Here is a 17,507-nt window from a genome sequence, read left to right on the forward strand (position 1 = left end):
GGCTCAAGTTTGGCTGCACTCTCTGTCCAGCCTCACGCATTGTCAACCCATGGTTGATGACATGATCTACTAAGGTTGCTCTGATTTCATTTGAAAGTGTTTGTCTTCTTTGGCCATGAACTCCTCTACCTGCTCTACCCCTACCTCTCACTCTTCCTCCCCCTCTTATTCTCAACCTCCCTCTTCCTCTTCCTCTTCCTCTTCCTCTTCCTCTTCCTCTCTCTGCAATGTCTTCCATTGTTGTTGTAAAAAAAAAAGGTTCTCACCTGTGGTCTTTTCATAGTGCTTACATCCTGATTGAAGTGTTAACAATTAACCACTGAGGTGTTTGGCCAGGTGGCACATGTAATTGGCCAATTAGCTCATGTAGTGTCATTTTGAATGGCAGTGTTTTGAAATGGCAAACATGTGACTTTATGTCAGATTGTTGTGTCTTATGCAGAGAACTGTATTTAGTGAATTTAAAAAGTGCTATTTTGAAATGCAAAATGTGTGTAAAACAGAAAAGGTGTTTAGACTTTTGGAGACTTGAGAAGAAGTTTTGCTCTCTGTGTGTCAGTTTAAATAATTGTGCTGTGCATGTCATTTTAGTGTGTTAGCAATTGGAAAAAACTGTAATTATAAAGAAATGGATAAAATGCTGTTTAATGGAGTTTAGTATGTGACACTGTAGGACTGCTGAAGGAAGATCTACTCAAATATTTTACTGTCAGAAATATACAAATCTAGCCTGATTATTTTTTATCTTTTATATGCAGTAACTGTGCAACGCCATATCACATCTCAGAGCATTATAAAGTGTGTTTCAGAAGATTTGAGATAGCATATAGAAGATACTAATACTCAAATATGAGGAATAATGTACAGAAAACATGGTCATTTACCATAGTGAAGATACATTTTCGAGACTGTCGTACTTTCATGATTTTATCCACTGATGCTTGTAAAAAGAGACAATCCTTGAACTCCAGACCTAGAATTCGAATAAGTGTGTGTGAGAGACCAAATGTCCCCATAAGGGCCCTGTGACGAAAACATCTTATAGATCACAGTAAGTGACGTTTTTTGAAATTGTAAAAATGCAGAAATGTTTCTGTGATGGTATAGTTAGTGTAGGGGAGAGAATATACAGTTACAGTCAAAAAATCATTATGTCTATGAAAAGTCCCTATAAAACATGAAAACCTGCGTGTGTGTGTGTAGGTGTGTGTGTGTGTGTGTGTGTGAGTTAGTTTATATTACATTGTGGGGACCAGCCACCGGTAATAATAATAATTAATTATTATTATTAATTATTAATTTAATAATTAATTATTAAAAATACTAAATGATGTTTTTGTGAGAAAATAAAGGTGTGCACAGTTTCCTGTGATGGTTAGGGTTAGGGGTAGGGGTAGGGGGATAGAAAGTACGGTTTGTACAGTATAAAATGCATTGCAGCCTATGGAAAGTCCCCACAATTCACAAAAACAAACGTGTGTGTGTGTGTGTGTTTGGCCTGGGGTAGTGGCCCACATATGCTGTTAATCATGCATGCTGTAATGTCTGTGTTGGACTGCATGTACAGGAGTCAGAGGGAGTGAATCTAGGTCAGGATGATGATGGCACTTCTCTGATGTTTCTGAGGCTGATTTTCCACTTCACTCAGCACAGAGCCGCTCTCAGCCTCGCTGCTGTTTCTCCTGAACTATGACTCTTTCATTCATTCAGTCTTGCTGTGACCACATTGTTCCCAAGCGATTCTCTTCACCGGTTCATCTGCGGGAGAAGAACCCTGAAGACTTGTTTGAAAACAGATCGCTTATTGAAAGCTTTCTCTGATAGTAAGTGTTTGTTTATTTAAAAGCATTTATTGAATGACAATATATTATTTAATATTGATAAAGACTAGACATTTTATTATAATATTAGACTTTTTATTTTTATTTATTTTTATTTTTCATTATTATTGTTAAAAACAAACAAACCTATGGTCTTCATATCACAATATATAAAATTGTATTGAGATTACAGTTCTAAAAATGAAGTTCTTTATTGGCATCAGAAGAACCTTTAACATCTGTGGAAACTTTCTACTGTTCTTTGGATTTTTAATGTTCCTCAAACTAGGAAAGGTTCCTTGGGAAACCAGAAATAGTTCTTCTGTGACATCACAGCGAATCCCCCTTTATTTCCAAGAATGTAACAGATCAATTAACTTAAAATGAATATGACGACACAGTTTTTATCTGATAGTTTTGGATGACGTCCTTCACGGTGGGCGTGGAAATAACAGATCGTACTATGACGAAGGATTAGTTTATGAATAATAATTAGACAAAGCTGACACAGTCTATCGCTTGCCTCATTTATATTAATTACACAGTGTTGACGTTGCATCTCTTTCGTCCAATAGTAAAGCGCTGCTCATGAATATTAACACGAGCCCTTCGCAGTAGTAGGATTGGAGTATCGGCCGTCGGATCTGTCCTGCATGTGTGGAGACTAATGCAACACTATCAGCGGTGACCAGACCGACACTTCCGCTGCTGTCAGATGCCGTCGCCCGGCGTGTTTCTCAGGACTGACCGGAATTAAGGACACATTTTCGGCCTGCTGGACCGCGGACACCTGAGACCCTCACGGCAACTTACCGGGTATCGTGCGAACAAATGCTCCTTTATAACCTGATCGGTTCCGCAGCACACATCTGTGTGGGAGTATCATTATGATAAATGAAATCATTTCATGCGAATGGTTGTTGAGCGAAATGAATGAATGTGGCTGTTCTTCACTTTCACCGGAGAGAGTGTATGGATCTGCTCGCGCTCGCAACATCACACCCATATTTAATGCATGTAACAGTGACATCTGTCCTCGCGCTGCTTTAAACGGTGAAGATCCAGATCTGTCAGTCAGGATGACGCAGCGCTGTCAGTCACGGCGTGTGTGTGTGTGTGTGTGTGTGTGTGAGATCTCACAGATGTGTCTCTGCAGTGGGTCTGTGATGGCCGGTGCTGTGGGTGTGGTTCTGCTCATCAGTTCTGTCTCTGGATCCACTGCACAGGTTCCCATGCTGATGGAAAACCTGGAAATTACAGGGAATGTTGTTATTGTGATTTGTAGGCCTCGAAAAGTCATGAGAATTTCTGCAATCTATGAATATAATGTTTCTAGTTATGCTCAGCTTCAGAAGAGAGGAGACTGGGGCTAGTTGTCACACAAAGAACACAAGGTCTATATCTCAGTCCCATGAATCTACAAATGTGCGTTTGTAAGTTTGTTTCAGACCCGCAGATCAAAACCCTCTTAAATAAGTTTTGCGAATTCTGTTCATCATGTATTTTTCTCTCCAAGAAACACTCTTAAAGGAGTCGTAATCTTCATCTGTCTTCAGTGTGTAATGTTGCCGTTCTCCTCTAGATCAGTGTCAGTGTTTCTGAACTCCTGAAACGCCTCCATTGTAGTCTTGAGTTTAAATATTTCCCGCTGGGCAGTGAGGACTGACCGATGGCCCGGGGTCAGTGTGAACCGATCGGGTCATTGCTGCGTCGTCTGGAAAGTTTATCATTTGCATGTATTTAAGTCTTGTCAGTTTAAACATTCAAGCGATTTTAAACATTCAGATTCAAGTGCAAGAAGACACAAAAGAACCAATTCAGTGTTTTCTGTGTGCGCATCTCATTTCTCACAGAAAACAGAATCTTCTTGTGCTTGAATGGAAAAATACACACAACAAAAGAGTCAAAAGTATGTCTTGGCAAGTATTCCCGTAAACACTGTCGGTTTTGTCTTAACTGATCGTAAGCAGATGAGAAAGAAACGCAGATCTGTGCATTAAGTCTTAAAGTGACAGCAGCCTAATATTTCTGCTGCCGTCATTAATGTTGATCAAACAACAAAAGACAGAGAGAATCACTCACTGCTCTTCAATCAATGACTTTGTATTGTATATTTAATACATACAGTGAAGATGCAGTGTTATTTTACATTTGATTATTCAGTTTCTGTACCTGAATACTGTTAGACTTACCTGAAAAACGTAAAACACGGTTTATTTCATTGTTTTATTTGGGGTGACTGAAAATGTTGTCAGGGCAAGTAAAAGTCTGATCCACGGGTCCACCAGGCGATGTCGACTGGGCCAGCAGCGTTGAGCCCTGCCAAGACATACGCTGAATAAAGGGGCGGAGCCTGGTTGAGTTTGTTAGTAGTGTGTTGAAACTGGCGGAATTGCTTGACCAATCACAACACACTGCTCCAGCCGACCAATCAGAGCACATTGTGCTTTTCAGAAGGAGGGGCTTCATAGAGACAGGAACTAAACAGAGCGTTACTGACAGACTGGGAAGAGAGGAGCTGCAACAATGGAGAATATGAGGAGAATAATCAACATTCAATTTAGTAGAGCACAAAAACAACATCAGGAGTTTGAAAAAGGGCACAATACTGTAGGTCCTCTGAGGCCTTCAGCACTCTTCCACTTACGCTGCAGTCACTCCTTTTCCATGACGGGACAATATTTGCCCCTTTATAAAGGCAGAGTTTTTCTAACCCTATTAAATGTATGTCATGTTTTATGCCAAATTCTCAAAACTCCATTAATATAATTATTAATATAATAAATAAAGCAATTAACTAAACTAAATCAATTTGAATCAGATGAAATCAAATGAACTTAATGCTGCTCAGAGGTGGCTTGAATGCAATTAAGAAATAAAGTTTTAAATAAAAAATGTTCAATAGAGAAATATGAAGCGGTGGTAAAAACAAAGTGATACTTAGTGTTAATGTGTGAGTCGGCGAGTCATTCGTTCATTCATTCGTTCGTTCATTCATTCATTCATTCATTCATTCAGTAATAAAGCGAGTGGCTGTATATGAAGGAGTCATTGAATCATTGACTCTCCTGATTTGAATATTAGTTCACTAACGAAAGCACAGTGTGTTGGAGACGAACAGCACTTCTGCTGTGGCTTTAGTGGGAAATAGAGCAAACAATACTGACACTACTGTGTTTAACATTTACATCACTTAATATTGCCTTTTTGTTTCTTGAACTGTTGTATAAAATCATTGTCATATCTGCAGTCGTGTGGCTGTTCGGGGGAAATGCATTCTTGCTTGTATAATAAATATATTATGAACATTTAAAACAAGAACTCACACAGGGTCTGTCGGCAGTAATGTACTGTGATTTGCTAAAGCAGCACATCTGCACACACACACACACACACACACACACACTGATGACCACAAAAGATCAGGTCATTGAGTGGATGTCATGTGTTTGACCTTTCACTGCACTACAATTTTCCTGTTTTTACACTAGAAGAGGCATTTTGCCTTTAGAAATACATGGTCAGTTTTGATGTTGTTTGCACACCCCCTCTGTCACCTCACGTCCCCCGGTTTGACCACTGCCATAGAAGGGCCATCAGTGATCAGTTCATTTTTTTAGTGTGAAGAACGTTTTAATCATCTCGAGAACTTTTTTCCACTATAAAGAACAGACTAGTAAAGGTTCATTATGGAAGCACAGATGCCAGTAAAGAAGCTTTAGTTTTGGGATGTTGGGGATGAAGTGAACACTATAAAGCCGGCACACATTTAACGACTAGCTAAAGCATGGTAAGACTGAGCTCAACACACAGCGACTGGTTCCTGCGACTGAAGCAGATTTAAATACTTACACACGAGATTTAAACACCGACTGTAATCGCCGACTGAACGCAACCGGCTCTGACTGGACACGTTTGAGCGCAATCAGTCATAAGTATCGATTTACATTCATAATCGGCCTTACAGTCGTTAAGTGTGTGCGCGGCTTTAACCGTGACTGAGCGGCCGGAGCCGTGGATCGTCAGGGGCCGCTGTAGGGTCGGCTGTAGATCCCTCGACAGACACCGCTGAAGGTCACTGACTTCTGTTTTCAGTCGTCAGATGTCAGTCTAACACGGCACACGTATCCTGACTGATCTGATCCGAATCACACCGGCTGTGTAAAGCAGGAGAAGGTGTTGAAGTGAAGGAGGTCGAAAGGGTCCTCAAACGACTATAATCTGGACATGGGAGAGGGTCAATTATATAATATAATTAATTTATCAAACACTAATTGTTAGTGATTAAACTTTTTTTAGTGATTCAAACCTGTTCTGCATCTTCTTCTTCACAGACTGACATAGTTTCTACTGACTCCAGATCAGACTTATAGAAGCTTGAACTGTCTGATATCACATCAGGGCAAAGTGTCACATTTTTTATCAGGTTATGGTTAGTGTTTGATATATAGAACATTGCTTTAATATTTCTGTATGTTACCTCTTATATTTTTGCTGTTATTTAATGCATTGGATAATACCGGGTTACTTCTGTAATACGGTATAAATACGGGTATAATGCATCTGGTTGATTGTCTCTGACAGTTGAATATGTAACCAGCGTTCTTTGCGCTTCCTTATTGGATCATTTGATTGGGTGTCTTCAGTAAGATGCCGCTGTTCCCTCCTTGTCAAACACACAGTAGTGTTTGTAATGTCAACACTGTTACGCCCTAACAGAACCTGTCCTGCATCTGGAGAGAGATCTTTTACCTGGAACAGTTGAATCCACTTACTCTGACTCTCCACGAGAGCTTTAAGAGAGCATATCTCCGTAGCTCTTGCACAGTCACATGACCAGAGAGCGGCTGCGTTCATCTGAATACGCTGAGATAACACTGCTATCAGGGCATTAGAAGTTTCAAAGGTCAGCAGAAATGAGCCGTGATGTTTGCAGTGAGTTTGGTTTGTTCAGGGCCGAACATTTGTAAATTTGATCTGCGTTTGTTCAGACTGCAGTAAATCACACTTTAACATGGAGAATTATTTCAGAGAAAAGAGTGTTTGTTATCATATGCCACTCATATGTTTGACATTTTAATGAAATGACTTTCATATTTTCATGTTTTTTTTATTTTAGTATGATTTAAATATAATCAAAGTTTGTAGTAATATTTTGAATAAGCCTTTAGTTTTATATTTTCAGTTTTAATTTTAATTTTGTGATTTGCGCTATGCTTTTATTAATTTTAGTTTTTGTTAAATATCAGTATTTAGGCTTAATTTGTTTAAGTTTTTGTTTTATTCACAGTCATTTTAGTACTTCAACTAATTTGTTTAATTTTAATTTTTATCTAATATTTATGTTTTTATTTTATTTCAGCTTGATTTCTATTAACATTCAATGTTTTTATTCAGGTTAAGAATGATAATCCTGCTGTTTGAATTTGAGTCTGCGTCAGGTTTAAAGCGTTAGTTCAGACATCATCGTGTCATTAGGAAAAATCTCAAAAATATCTTAATTTGTGTTCTGAAGATGAACGAAGGTCTGGAACGACATGAGGGAGAGTAATTAATGACAGAAGTTAAATTTTTTGGTGAACTAACCCTTTAAATACCATATTTATGAGAAGCTCCCTCTTCTCTGGAAAAGAGTTCATAGTCGTTTTGTTTTTGACTCTCAGCTAGTGCAAAACCCAGTAAAGAGGCTTTATTTTCCCCTGCAGTTTTGCTAGGGAATCTGACTTTGATGTTTCTCGCAGTATCTGCAGACTCTTGTGACTGACTGGACATCTGGGAGACAAATGTGTGTGTGTGTGTGTGTGTGTGTGTGTGTGGGATATATTTAGCAAATGTTTAAGTCATGCAAATGTTCATGACCCTTGGTTCACTGTCATCTTGCTTGAGGAAGAATAACATTTTGGAAAAATTGATGTAATGTTGATGTAATGTTTTGTTTATACTAGTTTGCTGAACATTGACTGTCTCCAGTGAGCTGAACTACGCTCCAGATCCAGATGTGTTTTATTAGGTCCATATAACAAGTAGGCACTAGTTTTACAATATTTCCTTCAAAGCTCTGCTGTTGTTTATTCTCCAGATAATAGAGATGTGTGAGTCTCAATCTGTGTGTTAGAGAGCAGTGTGTGTGTGTGTGTGTGTGTGTGTGTGTGTGTGTGTGTGTGTGTGATCTTCACATGACAAATAGGTCAGGGTAAACTTGTTAATTTAAGGTTAATTACATTTTATGGCTACTCTTTTATTACTCTGAGTCTGAGGTTTAACTGATTCTCAGTCTTTTTTTTAGTCTCAGTTCTTTTGTTTTGCAGAAACAACAAACACAAACTGTTGAACCCAACATACAGCTAAACACATTATCAGTCAGATTTAAATGTGGTACTGTTTGTGTTATAAAGGACAGAGTTCTGCTCACTAAACTTACTCTGAGCTTCAGTTTTTTAGTGATTTCAGCAAGATTCATATTTGGTCATTTTAAGATGATAGATGATTAGAAAATGATAATTGTGCAGCAGGTTTAGTTCAAATAATTTGAGGTAATCCATTCATCTAGTGTTGGTTTTTCATATTGCACTTTTTCTTTACAGTTTTGTGTAGTGTATTTTGAGCATGTATAAATGGAAAATAAGTGTTCACATAAATGACAAAAATGATCTTGTTTATACCTACAGTACCACTGAAAAGTGTGGGGTAATATATATATATATTTTTTTTTTAAATGAAAGAAGTCTTTTATTCTTACCAAGGCTGCATTTATTTGTTAAAAATACAGAAAAAAACAGTAAAACAGTGAAATATTATTCCAGTGTAAATCAGCTGTTTTCTATGTGAATATATAGTAAAGTGTAATTTATTCCTGTGATCAAAGCTGAAAAACCTACATCATACATTTTATTTTTCAGGATTCTTTGATGAATAGAAAGTTCAAAAGAACAGCATTTTTGTAACAATGCAAAAGTTTGTTAGACAGTTTTTACTGTCTCCTTTGATCAATTTATTGCATTATTGCTGAATAGATGTGTTCATTTATATTTTTGACCAGTAAGTGACTGTTGCATCTGTAGTAAAGTAGTACCACGATGCTCCACTAGATGGAGGCACTAACATGCCAAACACAGTGGAGTCAGAATTCAGTGAACAAATGGCACATGTGAGTGTGTTTGGGATTGTTTGTCTGAGAGCATGTGTGAGCGCAGCAGCTGTGTGTGAACGTTCTGACCCGCTCTGTTCCAGCAGGAGAAGACGAAGATGCCGCGGCGCTCCGTCTCCAGCCTCACAGAAAGGTTAGAGTGACATCTGACTGCCAAAGTGTGGATTTGACCGGGAAATCATCGTTTGGGGAGGATGGCTGCGACCACGCCCACCTCGGCCCCGCCTCCCAAAAAGAGCCGAGGGAAACAGGAAGCAGAGACTCTACAGACAGCCAATGAGGAGCTGAAGAGCAGATTGAGTGACGTACAGAACGAGCTGCAGCAGGAAAGAGGCAAGGTACGGCCGACCGGACCTGACCTGACCTGACCTGACCTGACCTGACCTGACCTGACCTGACCTGTACGACCCCTCGTGAACACTTTGTAATAATCTCAGATTTAAAGGTTTTCCTTCAAATCATCATGTTTTAATAATTGTTTGTTGAAGTGCACTTACTCTGATGTGCTGACTGATGTGATATTACATTTCAAGTTCATGTATTTTAAATGTCTTAAACTGCAAGTTCATCATTACAAATGTGTAATTACTAATATATTTAAATATGACAAACAGGTTTCAATAGAAGTGGATAGAAGTTAAGAATTTTAGTCAGTAACTTCAAAGACAAAAAAAGTCAAATAGTTCCCTCCATGAGAATAAGACTTTACATCTGACAGTCAGACCGAAACACACTTTTCAGGTTTTAAAACTCACATCAGATTGTAAATCATATATGAAATGGTTTAAATCAGATTCGCATGTAATATTTATGCCACAAACAACTAAACAGATTCAGATATTCAAAAGAATAATTAGTTTGCTCGAGCTCTTGCTTTAACACATTAGCTTGTGTTTATCTCTTAAGATTGAGCGGCTCATGAATCATATACAGCATCAGCTCCAGGAAACACTCGCCAGTTTATGGATTACAGCGAATTATTCCACATAATCAAATGATGCAAACATGGTTTCAGAGCTGATCAAATGAATCTCGGAAACAATGTTTTTACACAGAGATTATTGTAATGCAAGAGCAGTTTGGTACACTTCTGTCCATCCCTCTCTAAACCATTACTAAATCCTGAAGACATTTTGCTAATGGTGGAAACAAAGAGCGGAGAACATGTGCCAGATACTGAAATCGATCATAGATTCAATGTAATGCAAGAAAAGCCAATGGAGAATAAAGCAGAGGAAGTGTTTCTCTTACACTGACCTCAGATCAGATCTGAAGTGCAAATAAATGTTTAGTTGAGTAAATGTTTAGTTATTCGAGGTTATAAAACTTGTCTGAACCTTTGTTTGAATACAGAGTCAGTGAACATTGAAGGTTGTCATGTGACGTGAGTATTATACATATGCCTTGAACAGATGATTGGTGAATGGAGGATGTTTTGGTTAGTTAGGGTTAAAAAATACTCTGAGACAGACTGTCAGTGTGAGTCTATGAGTTTTTAAGTAGTTTTGATATTCAGATTTGAAGAGGTGATGGAGATTCGCCGGTGAACGTGTGAGTCGTGAGACCCTTCATGTGTCTGTGGTGAATCGAGTGGCGTCGTGTCGTTCTGCAGGTGGGGAAGCTGCGGGAGCGGCTGCAGGAGTTGCGGGCGCAGCGAGAGACGGAGCAGCACAAGCACTCGGTCGCTCTCACCGAACTGCGGGTCAAGCTCCACGAGGAGAAGCAGCGCGAGGTGGCGGCCGCGCGGGAGAGCCTGTCCCGACAGCACGAGGCCGAGCTGGCCCGGGCGGCGCGGCTCCGCGAGACAGAACTGGCGCGGCTGCAGGCGCTGGTGTGCGTGTTACGGGACGGGGCGAGCAGCGAGCTCCGGAACGCCCTGAAGGAGGAGGCGCGAGAGGAGGCCCGCCGGAGCCACGAGGCCGAGAGGCTCCGACTCACGCAGGAGCTGCAGGAGGCCAAGACGTCCCGGCGGCAGGCGGAGGAGGCGCTGACCAATGCCGTGCAGGCGGACCGGGCCAAAGCGGCCGATCTCAGAGTGGCCCATCAGGCCCATCAGGAGGAGATCCAGAGGATCAAGCGCGAGAGCGAGAGAGAAATCCGGAGACTGGTGAGACGGATGCAGTGATTTCACTGATCACACCTTTCATATCGCTGGGTCAGTTCTGACCCGGTCGAACGTGAGCTTATAAAACAGTCCTAACTTAACACCATGTTGGATCTCATCAGTAACTCCTCAGTAATGAGTGAATGTGTTTTGAATGTTACTGTGATTTTATTACATTTACCCCCTTTTTATTAATTAATAAAAGAGAAATTCGTGCTGCTGAATACAAGTATTAATTTCTTTATTCACGTGTGTGTGTGTGAGATGGAGGAGCTGAAGAGCAGAGACCGTGTGGTTCAGTCTCTGGAGCGGGAGCTGGGAGCGCAGGCGGGACAGACGCAGCGTCTGCTGCTGCAGAGGGAGGAATCCGAGCGGCATTATGGGAGTCCGAAGAGAGAGGTGGTGCCGGCCCTTGGGGAAAACACAGACTCTGTCAGTAACCAGGTTTGTTCATCAGAAACAGGAACATGAACATGTCAGAGACCGTTTCCTGCCCTTTACCATCACACAGTAAAGCCTGTTTGTCCGTTCACAGGAAGTGGAAGAGAGGGACGTGCGCAGGTTCCAGCTGAAGATCGCGGAGCTGCAGGCAGTCATCCGGAAACTAGAGGACAGAAACACACTGCTGTCAGATGAGAGGAACGAACTGGTACACACACACACACACACACACACACACACACACACACACACACACACACACACACACACACACACACACACACACTCAACAAGCCTCAGCTGAAGCATGTTCACGCAACATTAAAGTAACTGTCATATGCTCTCCATGTTTGTCCCCGGACTTTTTTTTAAACTATTTCCTGTTCTGTCTGCCATCTTTGTAGTTCTTTTGCAGCTTCTGCACACATACACACTCAAACCGATACACTAAGCATGTAAATGAACGGCAAGAATGCATTAAAGGCATTCGGTTTCCAGCAGGTAATAATTAAGTAAGTAATAATTAACAATTTTTACAACGGAAGCGATTCAATCAAAAACCAACTTTAGCTCGATAACAATTTTCCAGTTGTCACTGTGAAGCTGCTTTGAAACAATGTGTATTGTGAACAGTGCTATTTAAATGACGATGACTTGTAGTTTTTCATGTTGTTCCGGGTGTGTCTTGTTCCTCTTGTGTATAAATAGACCTCGTGTTTCATTTGCTCCTCATGTCACAGTAACACACAACACTAAAATAATGAAATAATCCTTCATTAAAGGTGCCATAGAATGGAAAATTGAATTTATCTCGGAATAGTTGAATAACAAGAGTTCAGTACATGGAAATGACATACAGTGAGTCTCAAACTCCATTGTTTCCTCCTTCTTATATAAATCTCATTTGTTTAAAAGACTCAACATAACACAGACTGTTACGTAATAGTCGGGATCATTAATATGTACGTCCCCAATATTTGCATATGCCAGCTCATGTTCAAGGCATTACACAAGGGCAGGCAGTATTAACGTCTGGATCTGTGCACAGCTGAATCATCAGACTAGGTAAGCAAGCAAAAACAACAGCGAGTCCATTTGAGGGTTATATTAGCTGTGTGAACGTTGTAAATGCACTGTATTATAGTCGGGGGGGGGGGGGATTTAAAGGGGACGCAGCCTGAATCGGCGCATAGTTAATGATGCCCCACAATAGGCAGTTACCAAAAAATCTATGGGGTATTTTGAAACTTCACAGACACATTCAGAGGACACCAGAGACTTAAATTACATCTTGTGAAAAAGCCTTTAAAGAAACACTTTGAATTAAATTTGACATAAAATGACTGAAATAGTAATTTCTTGTAAAACCTACTCCGATAATCTAGTATTTACAACCTTTGAAAACACTTTATTACAGTGTAGAGTCACTGTTCTCAAGATTGTTTATTGTTGTTAATATCTGTTGGAAAACTCTTTAGGATGGAATCCACATGATGATGGAAATCCCAACAGGACTTGTGTGTGTTGATCGTCTGTCTCTGTCGTACAGCTGAAACGAGTGCGGGAAACGGACGGAGAGATGAAGCCGCTCATGGAGAAGAATAAACGCTTGAATAAGAAGAACGAAGAGCTGCAGCAGACTCTCCAGCGCATGGAGGACAAGCTGAAGACGCTCAGCAGAGAGAACGCAGAGCAGGTGTGATGGGAAGTTTGGATATATTGATTTTCTTCAGAATAACTTGAATGTTCAAGATTTAACCGTACTGAAACTGGAGCTCTGTGGCTGTGTGTGTCCAGAAGGAGCGATCGCAGCAGAACTCGCAGCAGCCGGGCGGCCTGAAGAGACACACCTCTCTGACGGACCTGAGTCTCGCCCACGAGCAACAGGAAGTGGAGTATCTGCGGCTGCAGATCAGCGAGCAGCGCGGCGTCATAGATGAGCTCATGCAGGTGCGTTTCTGAGCCGCGCACACACACACTCTCTCACACACACACACACACACACACACACACACACACACACACACACACACACACACACACACACACACACACACACACACACACACACACACACACTCTCACACACACTCTCTCACACACACACACACTCTCACACACACACACACACACACACTCTCTCACACACACACACTCACACACTCTCTCACACACACACACACTCTCACACACACACACACACACACACACACACACACACACACACACACACGTTGATGTGACAGACATGCTTCAGATGAACATGAAACCGCATTCACAGCATATTAATGCATTTGTGTGTGCTGAAATGATATAGATTTTATCCATCATGATTTGATTGGCTAATGGGAAGTGAGTGAAATGGTTGAGCAAAGGAACATTTCAATAATAAGACCAGCAACTTTTATCAAAAAAGTAAAGATTGTTGTCTTTAAATGTATTTCCAGAAACAGATTGTGTCCTTGTCTGCTCTTTATAATGTGTGTCTGTGTTTGTGCCACTGTGTGATTATTCTCTAATTGGCCTAACCCTGTAATTACTTGTGTTTGGTAATCAGCGCTGCATCTGTTAATTAGTTTGTTTACTTCATTAAGATGAAGCTTAATTAGAAATGACTTACAGCCTGGTTCTGTGCTGTCCTCCCTCATGACTTCTGTTTACACACACGCTGATATCAGCGTCTCATCTGAGCCGTCTGTCCTGAAACTGTGTGCAAGAGTTTGGCGTCACTGCGATTTTTCAAAAATAATTAATACTTTTATTCAGCAAGTTAAACTGATCAAAAGTGAGAGTAACACTCTAAATTAAAGCAGTCTTGATGACCATAAGACCACGTCTATACTAAAAAGTTTTCCTTTCAAAAAGCTCCTCATCCACAGTTTCTCGTTCACACTGAAACACTTTAAATCAAGTGTAAAACACAATAAAATCTCGCTGGAGTGAAGCTGAGAGAATCACACAGTTCTCACATTATTCACAATATCTGACGTGTTCAGATCACACTCGATCTCTGGTCTGAAACGCCTCGTCTGACACACTTTCTGTCATCTGCACGGCTGTGATGTGAAGATTGTACAAAGTAACATCTTTAGCAGCACAAACTGGTATAAACACAGATATCTGTCGTAATATGAGTCACATGACTAAGCGTTTCAAACAACACAGTCCTCAATGTGAAAACAGCGTTTTGTGATGATTCCACCTGAGAGAGAGAGAAAAGATTTCAGTAAAGATATCTGAATCTTGAAATCATGAGAGAGACTCAGATCAGTTTTCACAGGTTACAAACGCGTCTCAGTGTGAACGAAGGACTGGCTTCAAATGCAGACATAGAATAAACATAACATAAAACATATAATAATACAGACGTAGCCTAAAAATGGAAATCTTTTTATGTGTTTTGGCTGTTCATTTACATGACAACGGTGTTTGGGGACTTGGCCATCTACTGGCCTGACAGCAGAATACAGCGATTTTAGATGATTTCCCAGAATGTGAACGAGGTTTGATTTGTTGTCTGTATGTGAAAAACACAAAGGAAAAGCTTTTCTGTTTTTGTATGTTGTTGTTGTGTAAACATACCCTTACAGACTTTTGAACAGTAGTGTAAACGTGTGTGTGTGTGTGTGTGTGTGTGTGTGTGTGTGTGTGTGTGTGTGTGTGTGTGTGTGTGTGTGTGTGTGTGTGTATTGTATTTGTAAGTTGATCACACTTTAGTTTAGGGTCCAGTTCTCACTATTAACTATGACTTTTGCTTCAGTAAACTCCTAATTACTGCTTATTAACAGTTAGTAATGTAGTTGTTAAGTTTAGGTGTTGGGATGTATAATATGATCATGCAGAGTAAGGCACTGATATGTGCTTTATAAGCACTAATAAACAGTCAATATCTCAGCCATATGCTGATAATCAGCCACTAGTTAACAGTGAGAACTGGACCCTAATCTAAAGTGTTTACGGAGACGTCTGGATGTGCTTTCAGGAGCGGGACCGGCTGATAATCAACAAAAAGAACAGGCGGAAAAACATCAAGTTACCGAAGGTGAGCGAGTCCTGTCATTCATAGAGACACGTTTGAGGAAGTTTCGCTCCCGGTTCTGTGAAGTGTACGGACTCCGTCTCTAAGCAACCGTCTCCTCTGAGGAGTGTGTGAGCGCCGTTACGCCGCACTTTAATTGGCCTCTCGGGACCTTCCGCTTCTCTTTTCTTTCTCATGCATTCTCCAGATTTCTGTTCTTGTGTAAAGGGTTACGTCAGTCCCCCAAACAAACTGTATACGAGTCTGTATACGCAGAAGTCTCTAACCCTCAGTTTGGATTTATTTGCTATAATTTTGGTACAAATTTGTCCCTGAATCTGACAAAACCTCCTTAGGAACTTTTGAGGATGATCCTGAGTGAATGAGATAAATAAAGAGATAAGTGTGTGTGATTCTGTCCTGTCTGTTCTGATCAGGTACACCTGTGTATGTGTGTGTGTGTGTGTGTGTGTGTGTGTGTGTGTGTGTGTGTGTGAGAGTGTGTGAGGCGCTGTGGGCTGTGCTGTAGTTGTTGGTTCTCCAGAACTGTTGCTAAGGAGGTGGAGTCAGCGGACATGACTATAAACTCACGTAAGCGAGGAGCATCAGACTCTGGCGTGACACACACACACACACACACACGAGTGGCTCTGAGGAAGAGGGTTTTGGGGGGTGTTTTTAGACGCTCAGCATGCCAGAGTACTTCCTGCTGGTGCTGTACCTCTCCATGTTCCTGTGTCTGTGCGCTCTGGTGTGTCTGTATTTCTCCGGCTGTCAGGAGATGACCTACAAACACGATGGTAAGATCTGACACTTCATTAATGATTTTATTTAACGCTGGTTATGGATTCAGAAGCGAGTCAAGCTGTGCTCACTGAATCTGCTGACATGAACTTTGATCCTTCAGTCTGTAAAAATAATCATCTGCAGTAATGCACTTAATGCCAGAAGAAGCAGAGATGATCATGTGATGCTGCTCTGGGCAGGTCACATGTTACCAGCGTTCGCACTTGTTTTCTCTGTGTGAACTGAAGAGAGGAGGTGTTTGGCGTATTGTAGGTTAGTGAGTGATTTATTTCATCTGAACACGTGATTCTCTCTTTCAGAGGCATGTTGTGGAGACATATTTTGGATTTGATGAAGAATCTGTGGATTCTGAAACGTCGTCTCTGACGTCATATAACACGGATCACACGCCCGCCACCCCCGAAGAGGACCTCGAAGACGTATGTCATGATTTACACCTGCATGAACACTAATGTTTCTGAAAGAGTCTCTCATGATCGGCAAGACTTCACTTGTTTGATCAAAAATACATAAAAATTGTGAAATATTATTCCAGTGTAAATCAGCTGTTTTCTATGTGAATATATAGTAAAGTGTAATTTATTCCTGTGATCAAAGCTGAATTTTCAGCTTCATTACTCCAGTCTTCAGTGTCACATGATCCTTCAGAAATCATTCTGATATGATGATTTGATGCTCAAGAAACATTTATGATTATTATCAATGTTGAAAACATTCATATTTTTGTGAAATCCGTCATACATTTTATTCTTCAGGATTCTTTGGTGAATATAAAGTTCAAAAGAACAGCATTTATTTGAAATAGAATCTTTTGCAACATTATAAATGTCTTTAACTTTTGATCAATTTAATGCGTCCTTGATGAATAAAAGTATTAATTTCTTTCTTCTTTTGATCCCAAACGTTTGAACAGTAGTGTACATATGAACCAAACACTTTTGTTCGACGGACATGAATAATACATCAGATAGTGTGAGGAGAAACATGATATTATTTTGTGCTTAAAATACAAACTCATAAACCATATAAGAAAGAATCCTGCATCATCCCTGAACTCTCTATAAAACACAAAACAAGACCAACAACTTCTTCAGCATCATTAACAACAATCTGATGTTCTTCTGAAAGTGTGTGTTGATGTCAGGGATCGGAGAGAGTGTGTGTTGATGT

At 40.5% G+C, this 17,507-nt stretch overlaps 1 protein-coding gene across 1 annotated transcript in view; it reads left to right on the plus strand.

The window, feature by feature from the left end:
* The first annotated feature begins 2,434 nt into the window (after positions 1 to 2,434).
* Positions 2,435 to 17,507, plus strand: part of jakmip1 (janus kinase and microtubule interacting protein 1) — a 33,469-nt gene continuing 18,396 nt past the window's right edge. Inside the window, exons 1-9 of the mRNA XM_067384370.1 lie at positions 2,435 to 2,636; positions 9,051 to 9,305; positions 10,580 to 11,074; positions 11,336 to 11,515; positions 11,607 to 11,720; positions 13,062 to 13,208; positions 13,310 to 13,462; positions 15,495 to 15,554; positions 16,637 to 16,756. Coding sequence (XP_067240471.1) covers positions 9,162 to 9,305; positions 10,580 to 11,074; positions 11,336 to 11,515; positions 11,607 to 11,720; positions 13,062 to 13,208; positions 13,310 to 13,462; positions 15,495 to 15,554; positions 16,637 to 16,756 — 1,413 coding nt within the window. The 5' untranslated portion in view covers positions 2,435 to 2,636; positions 9,051 to 9,161. The remainder of the gene's footprint in view (positions 2,637 to 9,050; positions 9,306 to 10,579; positions 11,075 to 11,335; positions 11,516 to 11,606; positions 11,721 to 13,061; positions 13,209 to 13,309; positions 13,463 to 15,494; positions 15,555 to 16,636; positions 16,757 to 17,507) is intronic.

Source organism: Chanodichthys erythropterus, chromosome 1 (assembly GCF_024489055.1).
Source record: "Chanodichthys erythropterus isolate Z2021 chromosome 1, ASM2448905v1, whole genome shotgun sequence".
NCBI lineage: Eukaryota > Metazoa > Chordata > Actinopteri > Cypriniformes > Xenocyprididae > Chanodichthys > Chanodichthys erythropterus.